The sequence below is a fragment of the Sarcophilus harrisii genome, chromosome 2, assembly GCF_902635505.1.
Source record: "Sarcophilus harrisii chromosome 2, mSarHar1.11, whole genome shotgun sequence".
NCBI classification, from domain to species: domain Eukaryota; kingdom Metazoa; phylum Chordata; class Mammalia; order Dasyuromorphia; family Dasyuridae; genus Sarcophilus; species Sarcophilus harrisii.
The window spans coordinates 29,593,985-29,610,219 of NC_045427.1; the positions used below are offsets into that span (position 1 = coordinate 29,593,985).

Genomic DNA, 16,235 nt, shown 5'->3' on the forward strand with positions numbered 1-16,235 from the left:
GGCTTTGCCCCTTTCCAGTCATAGCGAAGCTAGGATTTGGGAAGGGTTTAGTGAGAAAGATGATGAGTTCTGTTTTGGAGAATTTTAAGACATCTACTAAATATTCGGTTCAAGACATCAGTAAGGCAATTGGAGATGTGGGACTAGAGGTCAATAAAGTGATAGTAAAGTGGGCAAGACAGGTAAACTTGATACTCATCAGCACAGAGATAGTGATTAAATCCATGCAAGCTGATGAGATGACCAAGTGATGTTAACTAGAGGGAGAAGAGAAAAGGCCCCAGGACAGAGCCCAGAGGGACAGTTATGTTTGGAGGGCACGATCTGGAGGAGGATACAGCAAAGGTAGACACAGAAGAGGAATAGTGTCTTCCCTCAAATCCAATTCACTTGCAGGTCAGGGTATCACCTCCCTGATGTCATGTTTCTCTTCCATAATGAAGGACAAACAACAAGTTAGATAAGTATGAGGAGAACTATGAGAGACTGGCCACTGTGCATGCTACAGCTTTTTGGAGTCCCAGCTGATCAGGTGGATCAGATGGACATCAGAGGTGGAAAGCAGTCCTGTAAAGGGCTCAGCAGCCCTTACTCCTGGAAGTACTAGTCTTCTCTGAACACACCCTGTACCCACTAGAGCATGGATAGGAGATGAAGCCTACCTATATATAAATTTTTTGAAATACATACAATCTATTTAAGTGCCCAAATGACTTAAAGCTTTTTAAATGGCCATCCTTCTGTCTCATTTCTTGCCTTGTTAAGTCGAGCATGCTGAACATAATTGATTTAGATGATCATGGTTCTCTTTGTGAAATCAATTAACTCTGATATTAACATCATGCTTTACAAGTACAAAGCAGTTTGCATACATGACTTTATTTGACTTTCACACTAAGAGATGTTTACTATGAATAGTTTTATTTCCATTTTATAAATGAAGAAACTGAGATTCATAGAGAGTGAGATTTACCCAAAGATGCATAACTAATAATCCGGATCACTAGAATTAGAACTTGGCCTTTCTTGTTTCTAGGTTCAGAGTTCTTTCTGTGATACTTTGTTATCAATCTGTGGAATTTCTTTTTTCCCCAAACTTGCTTTTTCTCTTGTTCTTTGAGCACACATCTAACGAGCTCCCCTCTCTGGCAGTTGATAGATTGCTGGATTGAGCAATGTGTCTTACTTGAGATCCCAATAAGTGATGACTTCAGCCTAATAAACATCCTGGGGGATTCTTATGAGATAAGGCAGTGGAATACCGATGGCTTGCCACGTGATCTGGTATCAACTGAAAATGGTATTCTGGTGACTCGAGGACGACGATGGCCTTTGATGATTGACCCCCAAGATCAGGTGAGAAATCATTGAATAAAAGCAATCATTGAATAAATTTAAGGGAGCTTCTCTGAAACTTTGATAAAGTATGTTTAAGAATCCATTACTTATATAGAGAATACAGCCTATCTATCCATATGGGAAAAACTAAATCAATAAAGAATGCTTATTGTCCATGACTTAATAAGACCTAGCAAAAATTTATGTAGTTCTTAAAGTTTGCAGAATGCTTTGCATATGATAATTCCCCTGGAAGGCAGGTGTTATTATTGTCCCCATTTTACAGATAAGGAAGCTGAGGCACAAAAGGCTCGGTAACTTGCAAACAGGATCTGAACTAAGGACTTTCTGACTCAAGTCCTGCACTCTAACCACTGTGCCATCTACCTACCTTGATATGCAGTTGAGTAAAAGATTCCAAATTCTTTTAGAATCTCTATCTTGAAGGGAGCCTGTATATGGATAGATGAGCTAGACCTAGAAATGAAAAATAAAAAACACTTAAATGCCTCTAGAAAATTGTGCAGTGTTTTTAATAACTCTTAAGTTTCTCCTGAAAAAAAAAACCCATCATTTTAACAAAAAAAATCCTTTCTGTCTGGAAACATCTGAAATGGAAAATTATGGTTGTGTATTGAACTTTCTCTTTATGTTTGCTGTGTACATGGAAATGTCCTTTCCCCATCTTTTTTTGTACTTAAGTGGAAAATGAATTTTAAAAATAAAAGAAAAATTAGTATGTCTGGAAGTTCCTGAATGCCACAGGTTCTGATGAATGGAAATGACAGGTCAGTCATCTAAAGGGCAACGAAAAGATGCTTAATGGGCACAATGAAGCTTCAAAATGAAAATCAAAATATAAAGCAGAATAAGAGTTTGGAGGTAAGCAAATATACTGTTTTCAGGTGGCCAGGTCTTATTCATGGGACTGTGCTTGTGGCCAAGAATGATGTGAGGGAAGCAGTGCACGGATTTTCAGCAGAGAGGTGTCTGTTTGGCAAAGAACATGGACCAGTCATTGGGAGGAATGAGAGAAAAACCAAATAAAAGTTGGATAACCCTTAACTTCCATGAGGAGTTAACTCCAATGGACCTACTATACCCCAAAACAGTTGGGGAACAAGACCAAGGAGATCTTTAGGTTTGGGACATAGAAAATCCAGAAGCTGAGTCCCATCAAGTTTTCTTCAGAGAGAGATGGTTATTTAATGGAGACCATGAAGCACATGGATTATCAATGGAATGACTGACTCACTAATGAGCATGCAAATTGGGTATCATTTGGACTAACAAGTATATGGACTCTGTTAGAATTACTCACTTCACAACTTAGATAGAAATCTAAATAATGAAAATAGACTCCTTGATGATAATCCCAAACCTTATACACGATTATCCAATAAATCAGTTCCTGGTTAGGAACTAGGAACACCATGGGATATGAAGCCAGGTAAACTTTCCAACTCCCAAGAGATAAAAAGGGGTGGAAAAAGAGAGAAGGAATGGGAGAGACTTATTCCTCCTCTCACCAGAAAAATCACCTTCTATCCATCAATGGCCGCAGTGAAAGGATCAAGAGACAATATTATAATTATAATTATAATTAACCACAAAAGCAAGAGAAAGGTGACTATGTCTCTCAATAGCCACAAAAGAGGGTTACAGAGCACAGAACTCAGCCAACTTACTTCTTGAAGCCATACTATATACTATGTGCCAAGCTCTGAATATATAGTTATGTAGCATAGTGTAGTGTAGTTGTAATGGCTGGGAATTTGAAGACAAAATGGATTTGTCCCTGTCCTTAAAGAACTATACTCTACAGAGGAAAATAACATATTCTAAAGGCAACATGTACATGTGTAAAGATAAGTAGATAGATATGTTTACATAATCTATCTAGAAAAAATATATATACAATATATCTAGAAATACATATATCTAAAATCTAATACACACACACACACATACATACAATACAAATGCAAGGTAATGGTATGAAGAGTGAAGAATAGCATCTGAGGGATAAGAATGCCCCTATGGAAGAGATGACATCTAAAGGTGATTCTAAAGGTGAAAGAGATGAAAAAGCTCACTGAAGACTTGGGAAACAATCTGTGGCAAGCTATAGAGACAGAGTGGAAAGGAAAGCAATGTGTGTGAGAGACAAGTTGATTTTTTGAAGAGAAGTATAAAATTATACATTTATTCTTTTTAAAATTTCATTTTAGCAGATTCAAACCACTATTCTAACCTGTGAAAATATTTTGGAATACCAGTCTTGTTGTCTAGTGTATTTAACTTTTTCTTCCATGTTGGTGATGCTGCAAATTTGATAAGGATGCAATCTATTCTTTTATCAAAGACACCAATGAAAGCCTCAAGCAACCTGGGAAATCTAAGCTATTTGGAGAGTGTTTTATGTACCTACATTCATCTATTCAGAAAACTATTTTTCTTCCTCATCAGATTTGTTTTTATCTTTGACATTTTTCTTTCTTTATTCCTTCCTTCCTTCCTTCTCTCCTTCTCTTTCTTCCTTCTTTTCTTCCTTCCTTCCCTCCTTCTTTCTCTCTCTTGTTCTTTCTCTCTTTGTTTCTTTTTTCTTTCTCTTTTTCTTTCACTCACTCTCCCTTCCTTCCATCCTTCCCTGTAGGATTTCAGTCCATGGGACATTACCTGCTAGTAACAGCTGGTGGTGCAGTAGATCAAATACTGGGCTTAGAGTCAGAAAAACCTGAGTTTAAATCAATCCTTCCCTTCTCTCCCTCCTCTTCCTCCTATGATTTGGAAGGTCCCAGATCTCATCTTCCAGCTCTCTAGGTCTACAAATCAAATTGTCCCTTCTTCAGTCAGTCAGTTTACAAGCATTTATTATGTGTCAGGGACAAGGTAAAATTAATTCCTCTAGGGAACCAAACCTTGGGAGAAATAGCTTAGATTCAAAACCCTGAGTTAATCAAAATTTCCCCCCAAGGAAATTTGGGCATGGGTCAGGTTCTTTAGTTGGTCAAACCAAGTCCTAAAGAAGCAAGGAAACTAATATCCAGGAAAGGAAAAAATGAAATCAGCTGGGGAAAAGCTATGAAGAACAAAAAAGGGCTTCTGAGATACAGAGGAAAATTAAGAAGGAAAAGCAGGGTGACCATTTTAAAATGATGGATTCTTTCCAAGGTCTTGAAGAAAGTTTGAAGAAGGATTATAGGATTGAGGGGACACAAATAACTTTTCATTTTTGGTTTTGGGTTTTTGCTTTTTTTTTCCCAGTTTTCCTTTTACGATTTACCCAGAGAATAAATGGAATGTTTAAAGCAACATTTTAACCCATTGGATTATTTGGTCATGGGGATGGAGAAAGAAAATTTGAACCAAGGTTTTGAAGGGTGAAGTGAAAACACTTTATGTTTTGGAAAATGGCTTTATCATTAAAAAAAAAAGAATGAGAAGGAACCAATAATTCTATGTTTTTGCCAAGAAAAAAAGGAAACGTTTTAAGGTAACCATGGATTGAAAACAAAGGCAAAAAAAAAAATTTTACAAAAAAAACAACATTTTTAGTGTCTGCGTTATAACGGCTAAACAATAGTTTTTGCTCTCAAAGAGCTTAAAGTCAATAGAAATGAAAACAGTGAAAGATTTTAAAAGTTTGGTCAATTCAGTGAATGATCATGACTTCAAGGAACCTGGTGGTGAAGTAAACAGAGAGGTGTCACTGTGTGGATTTCTTTTGCTTAACTTTACTCCTTTGTTACAATAAGAATTATTGAAGCTAAGGTGTCATTGGGAGAGTTAGTGAAACATAAAAATAATTAATAAAATTTTTTTGAAAAGGGAGACACCTACTTTGATCTAAGAACCATGGCTTTCTGGCTATCTGATTAAAGGAGATATATGTAAAGTGTTTCATAAATGTTACGTTCCATCCAAATATTGCCAAAGTTATTATTTTTATCAAGCAAAATAACTTTCATTGATCTCCTGTATTTTCAGGCAAATCGTTGGATAAGAAACAAAGAATCTCATAATGGGTTAAAGATAATTAAGCTCACGGATACTGGATTCCTGCGCACACTTGAAAATTCCATTAGGCTTGGGTTACCAGTCTTGCTAGAAGAGGTTTGTTTTCATTTCCTTTAAAATAAGATCCTAATTCTACTTGCCTATTCCTATTCCCTTAATAAGTATTTATTATCTACTGTGTTATCAGGCACTGGGCTGCCTGAACATCCTATATCTATAGAATGCCACAAGAATCTGGCTTTTCTATTTTAAAATCAACCAAAGCAGTTTTTTGTGCTATTGAAACTGAATAATCAGTTGACTGAATTAATTTTTCCATTTTGCCACCAACTATTTGGTGTTTAGATACTATACAGTGTTCTAAAAATCTTAAAATTACATCAAGACTTTAGGACATTCCATATTAAGATAGCCTCATAATTTTCTCAATGACTTTTTTCCCCCCAAAAAAAATCCATTTGTGTAAAAGTTTTGGGGATATGGACGGCCACAATACCAGTGACCCAATAGTGATGTCAAGATCTTTTAAGGAAATAGGGGAAAAGTTCATTTTGTGTGTGTGTGTGTGTGTGTGTGTGTGTATGTATGTATGTGTGTTGGGGGGAGAGAGAGAGGAGAGAGGGGAGAGAGAGGAGGGGAGAGAGAGAGGGGAGAGAGGGGAGAGGAGAGAGGGAGAGAGAGAGAGAGAGAGAGAGAGAGAGAGAGAGAGAGAGAGAGAGAGAAGAAGAGAAGAGAAGAGAAGAGAAGAGAAGAGAAGAGAAGAGAAGAGAAGAGAAGAGAAGAGAAGAGAAGAGAAGAGAAGAGAAGAGAAGAGAAGAGAAGAGAAGAGAAGAGAGAAAGAGAGAAAAACAGGAGAAAGCCAGAGAAAGAAAAAGACAGAGAGAAGAGAAAGAGGAGAGAAAAGAAAGAAGAGAAGAGAAGAGGAAAGGAGAGGAGAGAGAAGAGAAGAGAAAAGGAGACAGAGACAGAGAGAGGGAGAGACAGACAGAGAAAGCTAGATTGAGAAGCAGAGAAAGAGAGACAAAGACAGACAGAGACAAAGAGAGAAACAGAGAGAGAGTGTGTGGAGAAAGAGGAAGGAGAGAGCGAGAGAAAGGAGAGAGAGACTGAGACAGAGAAAGTGAGAGAGACAGAAAGAGACAGAAGGAGAGGAACAGTGGGGGAGGGGGGAAGGGAGGGAGGGAGAGAGAGAGAGCAGAAGGAAAGAAAGAGTGCAGAAAAAGAGGAAAGGAGAGAGAAAGAGACAGAAAGCAAGGAGAAAGTGAGAAAAAGGAGAGGAGAGAGAGACAGGAGGGAGGGGAGAGACAGACAGAGGGGCAGAGAGAAAGAGACAGAGAGAGAGAAGAGAGAGAAACGAGAGAGGAAGGGAAGGAGGGAGGAGAGAGAGAGGAAAGTGAGAGAACAGAGAGAGAGGAGACAGGAAGGAGAGACAGAAAAAGTGAGATAGAGAGAAAAGGGACAAAGAGACAGAGAGGGGGAGAGAGGAAAAGGAGAGAGAGAGAGTCAAAGAGAGACAGACGGAGACAAAGGGAGAGAGAGAAAGAGACAGAAAAGAGAGAGGAAAAGGAGAGGGGAGAGAGACAGAGAGAGGAAGGAAAGAGAGGAAGGGAGAGAGAGAGGGGAAGGAGAGAGACAGAGAAGGAGGGAGGGGAGAGAGAGACAGAGAGACACACAGAGACAGATGAAGGGGGAGAGACAGAGATAGAGACAAAAAGAGAGAGACAGAGAAGAGATAGAGACAGACAGCCAGAGGGGGGGGAGAGAGGAAGAGGAGAGAAAGAGACAGAGAGTCAGAGAGAGACAGAGGCGGGGGGGGGGGGGAGAGACAGAGACAGAGAAAGTGAGATTGAGACACAAAGAGAGAGACAAAGTCAGAGAGAGAGAAAAGAGAGGAAGAGAGGAGAATGAGGGGGGAGAGAAGAGAAGTGAAGAGATGAAGAGAAAAGGAGAGTCAGAGAGAGACAGAGAAAGTGAGATTGAAAGGCAGAGAGAGACAAAGAGACACCGAGAGACAGAGAGAGTGTATGGGGAGAGAGGGGGGGGGAGGGGGAAGGAGAGAGAGAGAGGAAGGAAAGAGAGAGACTGAGATGGAGAAAGTGAGAGAGAGAAGAGACAGAGAAAGAGAGAGCGGGGGGGGAACAGGGGGAAGAGCCAGAAAGAAAAGAGAGAGAAAGAAAGACTGAGAGAAGAGACAGAGAAGGGGGAGAGGAAAAAGAGAAAGGAGAGAGATGAAGAGAAAAGGAGTGTCAGAGACAGAGACAGAGAAAGTGAGATTGAAAGGCAGAGAGAGCAAGAGAGATAAAGCCAGAGATAGAGAGCCAAAGAGAGACAGCAGAGAGACAGAGACAGAGAGAAAGGAGACAGACAGAGATAGATACAGACAGACCGAAGGAGAGACAAAGACAGAGACAGTGAGATTGAGAGACAGTGAGAGAGACAAAGACAGACACTGAGAGACACAGAAGAGACTGTATGTGGAAAAAGAGAAAGAGAGGAGAGAAAGAGGAAGGCGAGAGAGGAATGGGGAGAGAGAGAAAAACAGAGAGGAGAGAGACAGGAGGGAGGGGAGAGACAGACAGATAGACAGATAGGGGCAGAGAGACCAAAAGACAGGAGAGAGACAGAGAAGAGGGGGGGAGGGAAGGAGGGAGGAGAAAGAGGAAAGAGTAAGAGAGGACAGAGACAGAAGGAAAGAGAGAGAAGGGACAAAGAGACAGAGAAAGAGGGGAGAGAGGAAAAGGAGAGAGAGATAGTCAAAGAGAGACAGACAGAGGGAGAGACAGACAGAGCAAGAGAGAGACAGAAAAGAGAGGAAGAGGAGAGAGAGACGGAGACAGAAAAAGCGAGAAACAAAAGAGAAAGAGAGGAAGGAGAGAGAGAGAAAAGAGGGAGGGGAGAGAATAGAGAGGGACAGAGAGGGGAGAGAGAGAAGGAGAGAGGGGAGAGAGGGAAAGAGACAGGAGGGGGAGAGAGACAAAGTGAGATAGAAAGACAAAGAGAAAGTGAGAGAGAGAGGAGGGAGGGGAGAGAGACAGACAGAAAGAAGGAGAGAGAAGGCCGGGGAGGAACGGGAGGGAACGGGAGGAAGGGGGAGGAGCCCTTTGCATTAGAAATGAGGCACGGGGGCCCAGGATGGAGAGAGCTGGTCCCGAAGCCCCGAGGCGCCCAGACTCCAGGTCCCGACCCCGACACAAACTGCCCGATGCCCCCGGACCAAGACCCCGGGTCCCGGCCCAGCCGAACTGCCACAACGAGGCCCCGGCGTTGGCCGGGACCCTGGCTCTGTGTAACTAGCTTTAAAAGACGGAACCTTCTGTGTCTTTTGCCTTTGTCTGTTTTGTTCCCCCATCTCCCGTGACCCTCGCCGGCCTCGGGCCGCGCGGGGAGCGCTTGGGGAGCGATGGGGCCGCCCGGGGAGCGGGGGGAGCCCTCGGGCCGCCCGGGAGCGCGGGGCCCCGGGCCGCGCGGGGAGCGCGGGGAGCCCCGGGCTGGCGGGAGCGCCGGGCCACGGCCGCGGGACGCTCGGGGAGCCCCGGGCCGCCCGGGCGGGGGAGCCTCGGCCGCGGGAGCTGGGGAGCCCCGGGCCGCCCGGGGAGCGCGGGGGCCTCGGGCCGCGGGGGAGCGCTGGGGAGCCCCGGGCCGCGCGGGGGGCCGGGCCACGTGCCGCGGGGACGCCGGGGAGCCCCGGGCCGCCCGCAGCGCCCGGGAGTCCCCGGGCCGCGCGGGAGGCGGGGCCCCGGGCCGCCCGGGGAGCGCCGGGGGGGCCCCGGGCCGCGCGGAGCGCCCGGGAGCCCCGGCCGCCCGGAGCGCGGGGGGGAGCCCCGGGCCCCCGGGGGCCGGGGCCCCGGCCGCCCGGGGAGCGCTGGGGGGAGCCCCGGGGCGCGAGCCCGGGAGCCCCGGGCCGCCCGGGAGGCGGGGGGAGCCCCGGGCCGCCCCGGGAGCGCGGGAGCCCCCGCCCGGGAGCGCGGGAGCCGGGCCGCCCGGGGAGGCTGGGAGCCCCGGGGCCCCGGGAGCGGGGGAGCCCCGGGCCCCCGGGGGAGCGCCGGGGGAGCCCTGGCCCCCGGGGAGGCTGGGGGGGGGCCCCGGGCCGGGAGCGCTGGGGAGCCCCGGGCCGCCCGGGGAGCGGGGGAGCCCGGGCCGCCCGGGGAGCGCGGGGAGGGCCGGGGAGGCTGGGGGGGCCCCGGGCCGCCCGGGGAGCGCTGGGGCCCCGGGCCGCGGGGAGCGTTGGGAGCCCCGGGCCGCCTGGGAGGCTGGGGGCCCCGGGCCGCGGGAGGGGGGGAGCCCTCGGGCCGCCCGGGGAGCGGGGGGGGCCCCGCGGGGCGCGGGGCCAGGCCGGGGGGCGGGTCCCGCCTTTGAGGAAGCTCCCGGAGGGAGGGGACTTCCCCTGGGAGCCGGGCCGGGTGCCCCGCCCGGGGGGGCACATTCTGGACGCCATCGGGATGGCTGGGCCCGCTTTAAGGCGGCCCTCACCGGGCGGCGCCGAGGCCGGAGCCGTGGCCCCGAGAGGCTCGGGGAAGAGCAGGGGCCGCGGAGGGGAGCCTCGGTGTGCGCCGCGCCCGCGGCCCCTCCGTGCTATCCTGGGGCGGCCTTCCGGCCCCGGAGCCCGCCCGAGGGCGGGCGCCGCGCTCAGAGCTGTGTTTTCTTTGTCCAAGCTGAAAGAGACGCTGGACCCGGCCCTGGAGCCGGTTCTCCTGAAGCAGACGTTCGTGAGCGGGGGGAGGATGCTCATCCGCCTCGGAGACTCGGACATCGACTACGACCGGAACTTCAAGTTCTACATGACGACCAAGATGCCCAACCCCCACTATCTCCCCGAGGTACGGGCGCCTCGGGCCGGCCTTGGGTCTGCGGGCTCGGAGCCGCCCTCCCCCCTTCCCCGCCCCCCGCCGCCGGCCCTTCCTCGTCCCTGACAAGGGTTATTCCCACGGGGAGAGCCTCGCCGGGCCTGGGGCCCCTGGCTGAATGACTCTCCCTGTCCCTCGACCCTCCCCTCGGCCCAGAAGGCCATGCACTGCGGGGTTGAATGAGAAAGCATCAAATCCCAGCCCGGACCCGTTGTGTGTGTGAACCCTCCAAGCACTTCCCCTCCCGGTGCGGCCCTGAAATGAGGACCGGAATAATACCCGCCCCATAAAGTTAGTGTACTGGTTGGTAGGAATTAACATATGCAAAGTAGTTTGCAAATATATGCAAATACAGCAAATAGCATGTGATCGCTAACATTAAAGTAAGCAATCATGTCTTGTCATTAGCAACCCTCTGGTATCATCAGTCGATCAATAAATGTTAATTAAGTGCCCACTATGTGCCAGACTAATTGCTAATGACACAAAAAGATACAAGAGATAGTCCTTGTCCTTCAAAAGACTATATTCTAATTGGGGAGAGAAGATGCAAATAAAGATGAAAATGAGCTATCAGGAGGTAAATAGGAAACAATGAAGAGAGGAAAGGCACTGGGATTAAGCAGGGCGGGGAAGGCTTTGTTAAAGGAAGCCAAGCAGATCAACAGGGAAAGGGAAGAGGGAGGCCATTGAGGCATGGGGCCAGGCAGAGAAAATGCCCCAAGTGTCTGTTGGGATGCAAGGGCTCACTTGACTCATGCGTGGCTGGGTTTCCTCATCCGTAAGGGCTCCTTGAGCTCTAAGTGATCCTATAATCCCCATCCATTCCCACTCTGGCGGTGAGGTTTGATTGACACATTAAGTGTGTGAGAGCTTGGGTACAATGACGCACACCTTTAGGGAGTGATTAATAAGTGTCGTGGTGCCGTCCAGGGCCTGAAGTCGCTTCCTACGGACACGCCCCTAAGTGACAATGGTTCCGTCTGAAGCTCATGGGTGACTGGGAATGCAGATGGTTTTCGCTTAAACCCCTGACACTGGGGAGTCGGGGAGGTGCCCGTCGCCTCCCCCAAATCACTGCTGTAATTACCGTAGAATCCCAGGATTTGCAAGTTTGCCTCGGGACCCAGCCCTCACTTGGAAGGCAGCCTTAGTGTAACTCAGCCATGAAGCCTGCAGACAATGGCCTGAACTTCCTTAAGAAGTTTTTTCCCAGCTGGACAGCTCCTCTCATCAGGGGGTTTTGTGGCTATCTGGGTCTGCCCTTGGAGGCAAACAAATAAGCCGGTGGTTCTCAAACTTTTGTTTTCAGTCTCTCTATCCTATTAACAATGATTGAGGCTCTCTCCAAAGCGGTTTTGTTTATCTGGGTTGTAATTATAGACATTTACCACAGTGGAAATAAAAACTATTTTTGAATCTGTAGACCCTCTAAAAGGGTTTCAGGGATCCCCAGCATTCTCCGCTTGGAGAACCACTGAAATGAGCCTTATTTCTCTTCCATGCAACAGCCCTTCAGATACTTGAAAGTAACTGATAAACTCCCCAAATCTTCCCTTCACCCCAAATTATGGGGCACCCGGAGAGGACTCTCCCAACACACACTCCCAAGCCACTCACTTCCTCTACAAATCTGAGCCAATTTCCCAGGGAGTGATGGGAAATTGTGGCTTTCCTGCCATTTTTAAGGGTTTCCATAAAGTGGTGGGTAGGCTTCTCTCTTTCTATATTCCCATTATAGATCTCAGGAGTCATTCTAAGAAATGTTCTTCAAAGATTATACAAATAGGAGTTATTGTAAGAGGCAATGTGATGTAATGGTTAGTGAATAAGACTTTGGAATAAAAAAAAAACTAGGTTAAAGTCCGGCCTCCAATATATCCTGATTATGTGGTGGCTCTGGGCAAATTAACTTAATGTCTCAATCTTTTAGGCATCTAAGATACTATATTTGCAAAGATGGTGTTAACCTGTTTTAATAGAGGAATTTTCCTCACCTGGAAGTGTCTCTACCAATAAAATCATAAATCTAGGTTCTGTCCCTATGATTATTATAATTCTAAATTATATTCCTCTAGCCTCATTTCAGTTGACACATATTCAGTTGAGCTGAGTTGAGTCATATTCAGTCAGTTGAGACATATTCAGATCAAGAATGCCTAAAATCCATAACAGAATTACAAAGGAGTTAAACACATCATGCATTAGTCTTTTAGTTCCCTTTAAAAAGCTTTGAATGTCATTTGAGTGATAGGTCTCTGTTGAGTTCCTCTGAAACAATTGCATTTTAGATAGAATCATTTGGGGTAAAAGAAGACAAGGTAAAATCTAGCTATGAAAAACCAAGTTACCAAATGGATACAAGGTTTTTGTGAGAGAAAAAATGTATCATTTGGGTGATGGAGAAGATAATAATTCCAACTCTATGTGTGTCTGATCACAGACACAAAACTAAGCTTGCATTCTAGGACACACATGCCCAAATTTCTAGTGAGATGCTTAAGAAAGCAACCTGTAGCACACTTTTATAAATTAGTCATTTAAATTTTTATAAGACTCATTTGAGTTTGAAATAAGTCATATACTCTTTTCATTAGGGTAGAAAAAATCTGAACCCATATGAACTATTCCTAATGTTAAAACCTTCAGATCAAGCCAAAGGACATAACATTTCATTTAAATGAAATGTATTTTTCTTATAAATTTCATGTAGCTTCTTTATAAGTTTAATATCTTTGGGAAAAGAGTAGCATTTGTGTTGAAGACCCATCATTTTTATTATACTTTTACAGTGTATAGTTAGTTGCATTTTGGGAACTCAATTTGGCTTCAGGTATATCTACATATGTGCACTGTTATGATACAACTATGTGCTACTCTATTTGAAAATGTAGGATTTAAGGTGACTTTTTTCCCTTTAACTATGATTTAATGATGAGCTAATCTTCTTTGATCATTCCTTATTTAAATATTTATCTTTTCTCTGCCATGCATTTTTTTTAGGTCTGCATTAAAGTTACTATCATTAATTTCACTGTGACCAAATCTGGTCTGGAAGATCAGTTGCTAAGGTATAAATCATTATTTTTTTCCTCCTCTATTTACCCTTTCACATATACCAGAAGAAACAAACAATAACTGTGTTTTTGCCTTTCTTTGCATCCCCAAAACTTCAGTGCCTCACATTTAAGTGCTTAATAAATTGCATATTTGACTAACAGTAAAAAACCTCAATACTTCAGATTCTTCTCAGTGTTCCCCAAAAACATTCTTCTCTTTCCTGACTGTGTCTAATTATAGCATTTAAGTAAGGGAAAACACACTGGACTTGACTTAAGACTTGAGTCCTTACTAATTGTGTGACCCTAGGCAAGTCACTTAAACTGTTTGATCCAGTTACCTCATCTGTGAAATGGGGATAATGATAGCACCTACCTCCTGGGGTTATTGTGAGAATCAGGTGAGATAACATTTGTAAAGTGTGCACACTTTTAAAGCACCAAATAACTGCTAGATATTATTAACATCATCATCACCATCAGGAGATAACTACTTCCACCATGAAATGCTACCCATTTATAAAGGTCAGTTTCATAAACCTCTTACCTTCAATGGAAATTTCCTGTTCTCCAGAGCCAGAAATGATCATTTCCTCCTCTGGACCCTCACTGAGAGAATCACCTTCTTTCTACTCCTCATACTTTCATTATGATCAAATTTGTATGCAAATTAGTCTGCTTGCCTTATTTCCCATATGCTTTGTCTGCCATGCTAGATTGTAAAACCTCTGTAGGCAAGGAGAAGTTAAGTCTTAAGAAAGGAAAAACAGGTTCATGTAGGGATCATTTATATTAGAGACAGATGAGAACTACAGAGGGTTAGATATTGGGCAACAATCAGAGCACTCCACTGGTACAGGTTGAGTTTAGTCAGAGCAGGAAGTCTTTTAGGGTTTTTAAAAATATTTGAGTAACTATATTTCCGTATAATTGTTTTCCCTTGAAATATACAATTCATATATAGAATTGTACATGTTTAACACATATTGGATTACTTGCTATCTAGGGGAGGAGGGTGGAAGAAAGAAGAGAGAAAGTTTTGGAACACAAGGTTTTGCAAGGATGAATGTTGAAAACTATCTTTGCATGTAGTATGATAATAAAAAGCTATTTAAATATATACTATGCATATTTAATTTTATATATTTAAAATTAAATGTAATTTAAATTTCAATATTTTTACTTTTGAATTTAAATTACTAAAATTTAACTTTACTTTTTGTAAACTTGTGAAATGTACTTTTTGTTTACTTTTTTTAAATTTAATTTTTAATTAAATTAAAATTAAAATTTACTTTTTGAATTTAAATAATTTATGTAAATTTAAAACTTAAAACTGTATTTGTATATAAAAATATGAAAAACATGATTCTGAGAAGCTGTCCATAGATTTCACCAGACTGCCAAAAAGGATTTGGCAGTCTTTTGATCTGGTTTAGCTTGGACAGGGAGCACATTTGACACTTCTGGCTTAGAGCACTGAGAGGCTGTGACTTGCCCAGGATGGTACAACCAGTGTGTGTGAGAGGCAGAATGTGAAAAATGTGAAAAAAGCAGATCTTGCCCGCCTCAAGGCCAACTTTTTACTACTTTGCCATGGGTCCTTTTAGGGATAGGAAAGGGGGAAATGAAAGAGAAGGACTTGGGCAGGTTTTCTCAGGAGCATGATAGCTAATAGGATGCCTTGAGCAGGGAGTGGGAGAATGACATGCTCCCTCACCTCCCCAAGAGCTTTGAAGAGAGCAGTGAGTGCTCCATGGGGACCAGTGAGTGCTCACCTCCAGTGAGGTCCAGAGAAGCCATCCCTAACACGATCCAATATCTCTTCTAGTGACGTCGTGAGGCTTGAAAAACCCGAGCTAGAAGAGCAAAGAAACCAGCTCATTGTGAGCATCAATACGGACAAAAACCAGCTGAAAGCCATTGAGGACAAAATCCTAAAAATGCTGTTCACGTCTGAAGGAAACATTCTGGACAACGAAGAACTAATCGGCACCCTCCAGGACTCAAAGGCAAGAGAAGTGTTTTTACCTTGTAAGGAGGGCAGGTGTAGTCTCAATTTATTTATTATAGTACCTGGCCCGTTGTAATTAAGGCTCATCCGCATTGACTGACCAAGGAGCCAGAATTCAGCTAGTCGGAGACGGGACAGACAGAGATCTATCTCTCTCCATTCCCTGATGTTATCACATCAATTTTGTATTTTAGGTCACTTCGGGGGCCATTAAAACCAGACTGCAAGAGGCAGAATCCACAGAAAAAATGATCAATGCCGCTCGGGAGAAGTACCGGCCTGTGGCAACCCAGGGATCCGTCATGTACTTCGTCATTGCCAGCCTATCCGAAATCGACCCCATGTATCAGTATTCCTTAAAATACTTTAAGCAGGTAGGTTTTCTCTTAATTTGGCTCTCCTCTGAACCTTTCCCAAGTTTCCTTTGGCTTGGAGCAGACCATATAATTCTCACAGAGACATGTTCCTTTTGGGGGTGGACTTTTACATTCAATTTTTTTTTTTACATGTTTCCTTGTGAATCATATATTGGGAGAGAAAAATCAGAACAAAAGGGAAAAATCACAAGAGAAAAAAATGTGAACATAGTATGTGCTGATTTACATTTAGTCTCTGTAGTTCTCTCTCTAGATTTGGATGGCGTTTTCCATCCAAGGTTTGTCTTGGATCACCAACCTGCTGAGAAGAGCCAAGTCTATCATAGTTGATCATTGCATAGTCTTGCTGTTTCTGTGCACAATGTTTTCTGGGTTCTGCTTGTTTCACTAAACATTGATTCATGTAAATCTTTCCAAAATCTTTCTAAAATCAGCCTGTTCATCATTTTTATAGACCTATAATATTCCATTACTTTCATTTACCATAACTTATTCAGCCATTCACCATCTACTCATTTTCCAATTCTTCACCATCACAAAAATAGCTACTATAAACATTTTTTGCACACGTGGGATCTTTTCC

At 44.4% G+C, this 16,235-nt stretch overlaps 1 protein-coding gene across 1 annotated transcript in view; it reads left to right on the forward strand.

Annotated features, from left to right (window-relative positions):
• DNAH6 (dynein axonemal heavy chain 6) overlaps positions 1–16,235 on the forward strand; it is a 189,518-nt gene that overhangs the window by 124,871 nt on the left and 48,412 nt on the right. Inside the window, exons 54-59 of the mRNA XM_031949760.1 lie at positions 1,153–1,356; positions 5,329–5,454; positions 10,011–10,175; positions 13,206–13,273; positions 15,093–15,273; positions 15,470–15,649. Coding sequence (XP_031805620.1) covers positions 1,153–1,356; positions 5,329–5,454; positions 10,011–10,175; positions 13,206–13,273; positions 15,093–15,273; positions 15,470–15,649 — 924 coding nt within the window. The remainder of the gene's footprint in view (positions 1–1,152; positions 1,357–5,328; positions 5,455–10,010; positions 10,176–13,205; positions 13,274–15,092; positions 15,274–15,469; positions 15,650–16,235) is intronic.